Source organism: Sinocyclocheilus rhinocerous, unplaced genomic scaffold (assembly GCF_001515625.1).
Source record: "Sinocyclocheilus rhinocerous isolate Xijiao unplaced genomic scaffold, SAMN03320098_v1.1 scaffold848, whole genome shotgun sequence".
NCBI lineage: Eukaryota > Metazoa > Chordata > Actinopteri > Cypriniformes > Cyprinidae > Sinocyclocheilus > Sinocyclocheilus rhinocerous.
This window is the reverse complement of record NW_015664186.1, coordinates 483,595-493,302: the sequence shown is the minus strand read 5'-3', so window position 1 is coordinate 493,302 and position 9,708 is coordinate 483,595. Positions and strand designations below refer to the sequence as shown.

At 36.7% G+C, this 9,708-nt stretch overlaps 1 protein-coding gene across 1 annotated transcript in view; it reads right to left on the bottom strand.

Annotated features, from left to right (window-relative positions):
• Window positions 1-1,376: 1,376 nt before the first annotated feature.
• LOC107729850 (nuclear respiratory factor 1) overlaps window positions 1,377-9,708 on the bottom strand; it is an 18,217-nt gene continuing 9,885 nt past the window's right edge. The window contains exons 9-11 of the mRNA XM_016540561.1: window positions 8,910-9,067; window positions 7,015-7,139; window positions 1,377-2,950 (exon numbers count right to left, since the gene is read on the bottom strand). Coding sequence (XP_016396047.1) covers window positions 2,790-2,950; window positions 7,015-7,139; window positions 8,910-9,067 — 444 coding nt within the window. The 3' untranslated portion in view covers window positions 1,377-2,789. The remainder of the gene's footprint in view (window positions 2,951-7,014; window positions 7,140-8,909; window positions 9,068-9,708) is intronic.

Here is a 9,708-nt window from a genome sequence, read left to right as displayed (position 1 = left end):
GAGTTATAATCCTATCACCCTGTATATTCTAGTAACTAGTGATTACCGTATATGAGGTGCAGAAGTCTTGAGACTACACTGAAAATAAAAAATTGGTGTAGAAAGAGTTTTCACTCAGAAGTTGCTAGTAAATTTCACAATTAATTACAATGAAAAGCCAAGTAACACACTGAATTAAACATGAAATTTCGAAGTAGGAAAAATTAAATAGTATTTTCTTGTAAAAGTACAGTAAACTTTGAAGAATAACTTTTTACAGTGCACATTGGAAATTTGCATGCCGATATTACTGCAAAATTGGGACATATAAAATAAGAAATTCTGAAATGTATTGTTTTTTTCCCCCAATTCAACTAACATGAGTGAAAATATAATTAATAAAAAATATAATAAACAGAACAATACAGCATTTTTTAAATTATATTTATATTTATTTATATGTCCAAGTTAATATCAATTTCTGCTTTTACTAATGCATTTTTAACATTCAAGTTGCACAAATTTACATTTGTTTTCTGAATTAAATTTTTCATTAAACTATTATATTTATAAAATAACCTAAATTAATAAATGTTGTACAGTGTAAAACTTAATGAATTTAACCTTTAAAAAAATAAAAATAAATAAAAAACATTTTTACATTAGAAAAAAACACCCCTTTGGACCCCTTGTATTTAGGTTGCATAAGTATCTGGTATGCACAAATTTGCTTATAATGAATGAACTACACTTGTCAACGGTCTTACTTATGACATCACACTTAAATCAGGTATGTAACGCTGATGTTAAAATAGAATTGTGGTTCTGTATTAGGATTAGAGCTGAACACTGTTCTGTGAACACGGCCCGATTGAGGAACAGATTGGCCCGAGCACTTGGACGGGATGAGGGCGGGGCCAGGCGAGATTCTCAGAAAGCGTGCTAATAAGAGTACCTTAATCTGCAGCTCAAAACTGACGCACGCGTGCACTGAGCAGCTCCTGCTAGCTGCCACCATGACCCGGAAACCACAAACACAGGTCCTCACTCTCCCTTCACACTTCCCTTAACGTCTCCCTCTCGTTTTGCTCTGTTCAGAACGGATGTGGTCAGACTGGGATTAGACAGTCACGCGTTATATCTCTCTCAGATCGTGCTGCTCTGCTCTGATAATCTGGAAGTGGAGTGGGATGCTGGGATGTGTGCAGTGCCTGATGGATTAGTGTGTTTCCCTCCTCCTCCCTCAGCAGAAGGACACAGGCCTTAAATCCAGGTTTTAGCCAGGAGGGAGGGATCAGGGCTTATGATGCAACAGGAGCCCCATCCATCACAACAAGCTTGTGGTGGGGTACGGATGTCACCATGTGTTTTTTTGGTAAAAAGGTCGAGTTTTTGTGATGGGATTATTTATCTTCATTAAAAACAAGACACAATTCTGAATAGTGGCCATTTTATTTCCAAGACTGGATAAAAAGGGAAAGATAAACTCTGCCAATGTCACCATCATTCTTTCACCGGGGCAACATGGGAGAGTTCGGTTTCAACAAACCTTATATTTTACAAAAATTACATATAAAGGATCTTGTTTTATGAGGTTTCAGACGTATAAAAATTCAATCCGACCAGGAGCAGAAAACTTGGAAGTGTTATGGGTGGAAGAGGTGCTAAACTGTAACAAAACATCCATATTTGCCAGACAAATTTGCATTATAGAAACAATACAAGAAGAGCTTGAGAGATAAAGAGATATGAAATTATGGTTCTTTCACTTTGCAATATATGCAATTACATCAGAATACATCCTCTATCATACCTTAATCTTTCAATGTGTGATTTTGTGGTGTTCTAAAGATATGAGTGCACATCTAAACAAAAACATTTAGAAAAATAAATAACAAATAAATTAAACATTTTCCCCAGCAGTTTCATAGCAGAATCAGTTTCCAAAATGCTAATATACCACAAGTATGTAAAGTTCTGTTCATGTTCTGAAGTATAAAAGTTGAACGATATAGAGTGCTACATCTTCAGCCTCGTCATTGGTAAGTCGTCAATATTTATAGTTATTGATTAATAGTACAATTCAGTGAACGTCTATAGATAGCACTGAGCGACAGTGCTCAAATTTCAGAACAATTCTGTACCGACAGGAAATGGTCTCATTCAATATACCACATAATCATTCAAGTTCATACAATGTTTTACACTGGGAGTTAATGTGAAATGCATACAAAGAATTCTACATTATACAGACTGACAAAAAAAAAAAAAGTAATCTCAGTAGTCAATAGGATCTAACACTAAAATCGTAATTTAATTTACACATAATATATTAATGAAATGACTCAAATATGGCACAAGATGCTTCACAATATATATACACACACAAACCTAGATAAAAACTGAGGAAATACCAAGAGTGACCAACACAAACCTTGTATGGGAAGAAATGAACAATTCTGCCAGTTTTTGAAGGCTGAAAATGTGGTTGACTTTGTTTTCTTTTGTTGTTATTGTAGAGAATCAATTAGCCTGTAATTCCAAAGTATCCTCTGCAATATATTTATCAAACATCAACTAAAAAAAAAAAAAAATTTACTACTAAAAAACAAAAAAAAACAAAAAAAAGACAATGAACTGTGTACAATGTAAAAGAAGAAGAAAAAACAACAACAGGAAAAAACTAAAAACTTTCCAACCCCCTGCAGACATGTGAACAGGTTCAAATATTATTTTTACACTATATTCCAGCAGCTACTTCACATAGGCGCCGAATGTCCTGTCCCACACACCTGCAGGGGTAGAGTATGTCACTGTTCTAGGGTCACCACTTCCACCGCCTGTCCGTCAAGCGTTACCGTGTTGTCGATGCGCGTGGTTATGGGAGCCATGGCCACCTGAACGGGTCGATTTCCCTGGGTCAAACTGGTGACGACAGTCTGATACATGCTGACTGGAATCTGGACGAGACCTGGAACGAGAAACAGACCCGTTACATTTATTCAAGACAATTTCTGATGGTACAAACTATTATTCGGAGATTTCGCTGAAGATGCTTAGCAGAACTGTGATGTCATCAGTGTAGGTGTGGCCTTGTGGTTTGGGACGTTCGCAGTTGATATTTGAGACGGCTAGAAGGAAGGGACTTTTGAAGTGCGGTCGGATGAGGCTGCGGAGCGGCGTGTGTGCAATCGAGCGGCCCTGCTAAGAGTTTGCGTGCTACGTTGACAGGGCCGGCCATAAAAAGCGGACAGAGGGCAGGGCTACTGCATCACACTGCAATGCGGAACAATGGAGTAATTGAGGTGGCCGCTCCCAGCTTCCCTTTCTTTCTCTCCCTCTCTGACTCTAGGTAAACCCCTCTCTCTATCTCAATCTACCTCTCTTTCCATGCCCAGCTGTGAGCGTAGCAGCCTGGATTACTGCTGCAGTCACATGGGGCGGGCAAGAGGGTGGCCAATCTGTCCGGGCTGCAAACTCATATGGGCAAAGCGGAAGGTCAGAACTAACTGCGACCAGTTGTCCCATCCAGTAAGTTTCATGGTTAAGGGTACGTACCTGTAGGCCACTGGATTTGTGCATTACGTGCTTACTCTGATATAAGTGTGCCTAAAATAGTCTCACGATGCAGACCCCGTCCCAGTGTCTCAAGGAATGGCTCATATTTCAATCAAACTCGCCACTTAGCCTGTGAGTTACTTTATCTCCGACACAATCTCCCCAAGCTATTTGTTGCTTATATTCTCAGCTTAACACAAAAGCAGATCAGTTTTGACGTTAAATTCATCTTAAACAGGCATGAAAAAAGGTTGAGCATTTTGTCTTATTGCCCCAGAATCCTTTCATGACCTCAAGAGTAATTCTCACAAAACCTGTCAAGAAATACTCATCACAAAACACACACAAAAAAGGCAATAAAATGAGAATTTTAAGGACAATTTTGACATGACAATTAAGTAACCCACCTAATTTGAATTATTGTAAATTCAAATAAATAAATATTAATTATATAAATTTAAATAGTAAAGTTCTTATAATAATTCTAAAAACAATGACAATTAAGTTTCCTAATCAATGTCATAATTAAAACTAATAATACATATTAAAATACAAAATAATAAATACAAAGAGTGAAAAATTTAAGGGGGTCTGAATACTTTCCGTACCCACTGTATATATATAGATATATAGATTTTGGAATAAAAACTCTTCACATTTCTTTGTAAGATTCACCCCTTAAAAAGAACATCAGAAAATCATTTCTCCACATGGCATATGAGTGGCTCAGTCCAAATGCTCTGATTTCTCGTAATCACACCATGTCTCAATAATTGACGGGGAGTTTGGAAGCATTGTTTTTTTGTTTTTTTTTCAGTGAAATGCTTACAAACCCTCAATCACTCTGACACTGAGGGGTTTCTACGAGGCTTACGAAGCGAAAGAGGGGCACTGGAGCAGGAAACTTAAATCAGTCACGATTACCTCGGACCAGCCACTTCAAAGCTGCACCCGCACTGCCATTTCACTGATTGAATAAGCTCAATAAACGCTGGCTGTCCGTCAAGTGTCTGTTGTTGACTACGCTCTCTCCCAAGCCTCCCAATGCTGCAGTGTGTATTAGGTTTAATTGCGTAGTTTAAAGGTGAGGGCCTCATTTTGGGCAGAGATGGCTCTCTGGGACTCACTGCTGGTTCAGATGAGCAGTCAACATGCTCGGTTATGTTTGTGGGAAACGGGACGTACTAGCATTCTCTGAACACAAGCAACATTTCTAGGGAAGGTCAGTACTGTCAGTGTTATATAAAGTGACATCCTCTTATCATGCAACTCTTTTCTTTCATTCACAAAAAAATAAAAAGATGATAGGGGGTCAACAGAAATCAACAGAAGGTCAGTTAAGAGATAGTGAGTCTACAATCCTCCTAAGCAGTGGGACCAAAAACGTATAGTTCAATATGTTAGCTAAATCATATTTCATTGTACAATTCCTAATAAACCTAAACTTGTACATTTGAGTGATCAAATATATTAAAAGCAAAGAAAATCACACAACCATGGTCAAATATTTATACCAAGAATGGGGAAAGGCCTGACACCCATGTCTTTTAAATGTAGTTTTAATGCCTGCTAATCAGCTTTTATGTTTAAATACACCCCTTGCTCCAGTCTATTCTCTTAATGTCATGCAAGCGTGTGTGTGTTTTATACACTGGGCTTCCCGGTGCTGACAGCTGGCTCTGTGATTAGACTATGCACTGATAATGGAGAGGATCAAAGCCCTTTAAGAGGGTTCCTGGGGGGTTAGGAGGGGGAGGAGGAGGGGCTTCTCTTTGGTCACTGGGGGCAATGGGGTAAGCCAGGACACTAGGTAAGATAGGTCACTGGGAAACGGCCAGGCATGATTGGGCCAACTTTGGAGGCGAACCCTTTTACCCATTAAAATCAACATTAAATCAAATCAACCCCATTTACTTTGTTAATGCATGTTCATTAAGGATGCACCAAATCAATTGTCATTATTGATTATGTCATAAATATGATGCTAAGTCTAAATCGACCAAGTCACAATAATGATAAAAAGTCATTATCTAAATTGACATCAAATTTTTATAATTGACTTTTTAATCTAATAATTTTGACTTTTTCCTCTTATCATGACTTAGTACCTGATCATTTCTACTAAATTAATACTGATGACTTTTAATGTCAATGTAAATTATTTAGACTTTTTATCTCATAATATTGTTATTTGATCTAATTATGACTTTTAAAAAATCTCATTATGACTTGGTACCTTGTAATTTGATCTCATGTCATACTTATGAGTTTTAGTGTCATCATTTTAATTTAACAAATGCATGTTCCTGGTCTTACTGTTAATGAATGAATTATAAATAAACAAAAAATTAAGGATGCACCATATCGATTGTTGTCAGTAAATATTGTTAAATTTGAATCTATAAGTGTTATTTTTATTACATTTATTAATTACTATAGAATTTTGTGTAACATTTTACTATAAGGTCCCATCAGTTAATGTTAGTTAATGCATGTTATAACATGAGCAATACATTTGTTAAAGCATCTTGGTGAATTAGTTAAAAATAAAACTTCATTGTTAGTTCATGTTAGTTCAGGTCCATTAAATAATATTAACAGACAGATTTAAAATAATGTATTAGTAAATGCTGAAACATTAACACAGAATTATTTTTCAGTTAGTTGATGTTAAAGGAATGTTAACTGACGTTATCAAATGGAACCTTATGGCCAAGTGTTTTGATTTTTTATATTGGCCATTTATTGATTATTAGCCATAACATCAAAAGATTTATTGGGTTATTGCATTGGCCAGAATTGTAATATTGGTGCATCCCTAAAAAAATGTTTTTCTTTGACATCTTAAATGAAAATCAAATAACTTGCAATCATTTTCCATTTCCGCTGACATCAGAAATGTCACATTATGGAAGTAAAATGGTCTACAAAGGGTAATTTACTGTGACTGGAAGGATGTTATAGTAAGAAGACAAAAATGCATACATTTTTGATGACATTCTAGCTTCTTTCAATCTAACTTCTAGTATATCATAGCTAAAAGAGGAAACGTGCTACTCATGTGCTACTTCACTATGCCGTAATGAATGCCTCCAGTACACATTAGCACTGTAACATGGCTTCTAATGCATGTGTAAGCACTAGTACTGGAGGCTGCCGCGCATATGCAGAGTGCTTAGTGGTTGAGGCAAAGCGAGGATTAGCGAGAAGTGTAGAGGCTGGAGTCTGTGACACAGGTCACACACGCGCCATCTGTCCCACAAACACCCTGGGGATTACAGTAGACCTCCACGGACTTCCTCACGCTCTGACACACCTTACAGGAGACACATACGTGCCCTCACATACCTAGATGAGTGATGACGAAAGGGACGTTTCTTCATATGTTTGCCCACCCTAAACTTTCATCCAGTAAGTGTGTCAGGAAGGTAAAGAGTGTAAATGTGGTTGCTTGTGATATAGAGAGCAGGATCGTACCACTGCCATCCGGAATGCCAGTTAAAGCTCCTACTGCAGCCGCCGTTTCTCCTGCTAACACAATCTGTCCTCCGCCCTGAAGAGTCGCTTCTGCTAATGTCGCCACTGCGTGAGCTGCTGCTTCACTGCAACACACACACACAAACACAAAATAAGGAAATAATCTCCCAATAACCCGCTTTCATAAACATGCAATGCTTTATACAGGATTTAACCAGGATTTGAAGTGCGTTAATGTGGATTGGTGTGTACTGCCCCCTAGTGGAGGAAGTCACTCAAAGACACCAGAAAATAATATAACCGCTCTCCCATACAAGTTCAACTGGCTCTCATGATAGATGCCCAAAATACATAGGCCCATTTCTGCCACTTAAGAAAAAATGTATGCTTTGGTAAATCATAATTATGACAAAGTCGTGCCATAATTTACTTTCTAAATTATACTTTAGAAAATTAAATTAAATTATAATCTAGAAGCTTGCGTTCTGCAAGTGAACGGTGTATTATTGTGCCATCTCAAGGAGGCACAAAATCACTTTCACTGACTTTTTCATTAACTGTTCCCTCCTGGTGGAATGACCTGCCCAACTCAATCCGAGCAGCTGAGTCCTTTACCATCTTCAAGAAACGACTAAAAACACATCTGTTCCACCTTTATTTGACCCTCTAACTCTAACACTTTCTATTCTATTTTAATTCTACTTTATCTATATTTATCTTTTTTATAAAAAAAAACCCAACAAAAAACCAACAAACACTAGTTGTTGCTCTTTTGTAGTTTTGACTGCTTTTATTGTCCTCATTTGTAAGTCGCTTTGGATAAAAGCGTCTGCTAAATGACTAAAATAAATAATTAAGAAAAAAATTCAAAATTATGATAAAAAGGAAATTTGATAGTATATCAAAGTCATAATTGACTTTCTATTTTGTAATTGAGATATAAAGTTGAAATTGATATACTAAGTCATAATTATGACTAAATCAAAATTGACATGAAAAGCTGAAATTGAAACGTTTGTCATTATTTCAACATTTTGAGTTGTAATTATGAGATGAGAAGTTGAAATGATGAGGTAAAAAAATCTAAATTTAAACAAGTCAATAATGACAAAGCTGTCATGAAAATCTTAAATCGATAAGCTCATAATTACGGCATCGTAGAAAAATCTAAATTATGACACAGTAAGTCGAAATTATGTGAAGTCTAAATCGAAACTCCCAAGTCAAAATTGAAAAAAGTCCGACGAAACATCTAAGTTTTAATCGTTTTGATTTTGTCATAATTTTGACTTCAATCAGCATGACGTTAATCATTATTTTGACTTCTCATAATTTTGTCTTATCTCATAATTATTTTTAAAATCTCATTACGCATCTTACTTATGACTTTTGTGAAATTTGTCATACTTATGACTTTTAATTTCATAATTTTAATTGAACAAAGCATTATTTTTTTCTTGCGTGGTGTAAATGTGCTTCCATACTAAATCGAGTTTAAAGACTGTCTATTTGAGATAATGATAAAAATAAGGCTATTTACGGTGCTATGGGGCTTCAGTAGAGGAAAAGAAAACTTTTTTTTTTGTTCCGTTTATAGATGTCCTGACTATGCTCAGCAGACTGACGGTGGATTTACTGCTTTAATGAAGGCTGCTGAGCAGAAAACAATGCCTCCTCAGCCTAATTGTTGTGGGAATGGAGTATCAACCAATTGTTCCTGCTGCGCTGTATTTCTGGGCTGCTGCTGCTTATACCTGCTTGTGATAAACAGGAGAACAGGCTCAGGTAACAAGACCCTGGGGACATAAACCTGCACCTAGATGCTGCTGTGGTGGTTCAGTATTTCCTTTCTCTCTTTCTCTGACCCCGACTTCACCGCTACTTCCCATGAGTACCTGTTGAGTGCCATGGTAACAGTTGCCCCCTGCTGCATCTCTTGCGAGGCAGCAACCGCAGCTTCGGCTAAGGAGGCCACAGCCTGCGTGGCCTCCGACGGTTGCGTGGTCTGGATGGTCATCTCGCCTCCCTGTAGTGTGGCCCAATTCTGTTCCACCTTAAAGACAGAAAGAAAATAATAGGAGTGAAGGGAGAGATATGACCTAAAAGCACAGTATGTGTGTAAGGACAGGAAAGAACATGCACGAGATGCAAACTCATGGAATATTCAGATTAGGCATGGGCCGGTATGAGATTTTGACGGTATGATAACCTTAAGCAAAAATATCACGGTTTCACAGTATTGTTGTTACAGCTCTAAAATGTGTTAATTTGAAATGTCTGGGTAAAAAAAAAAACTAAAAAAAAAACTGACCAATATATTTTGAGCAACATACAGAATATTTGGAACAGTAGTATTTGTTTATTTTTCTTTGATTTGTTTCTGAAATGTGGGCTGTCCTGCAGCTTTTGATGTGGATGGTTGATTTGCTGCTAGAGCTACTGCTGCCCTAAAAAGAAGAAAAATAAAGACTGACATCTTTATTTAACCTAAATCTGTAATTACAGTTATTTAATTTTAGTTATATAATTCATATACATATAATTTATATCATTTCATATGATTTATTTGTATAATTTCATATACATAATTTGATTTAATAATCCAATTTGAAGCAAAAACAGAATGTGTTCTGACTAGCTTTGTGAAATTATACTACATGCCTGAACGAAGCAAATAGCAGGAGCTCTGAATGA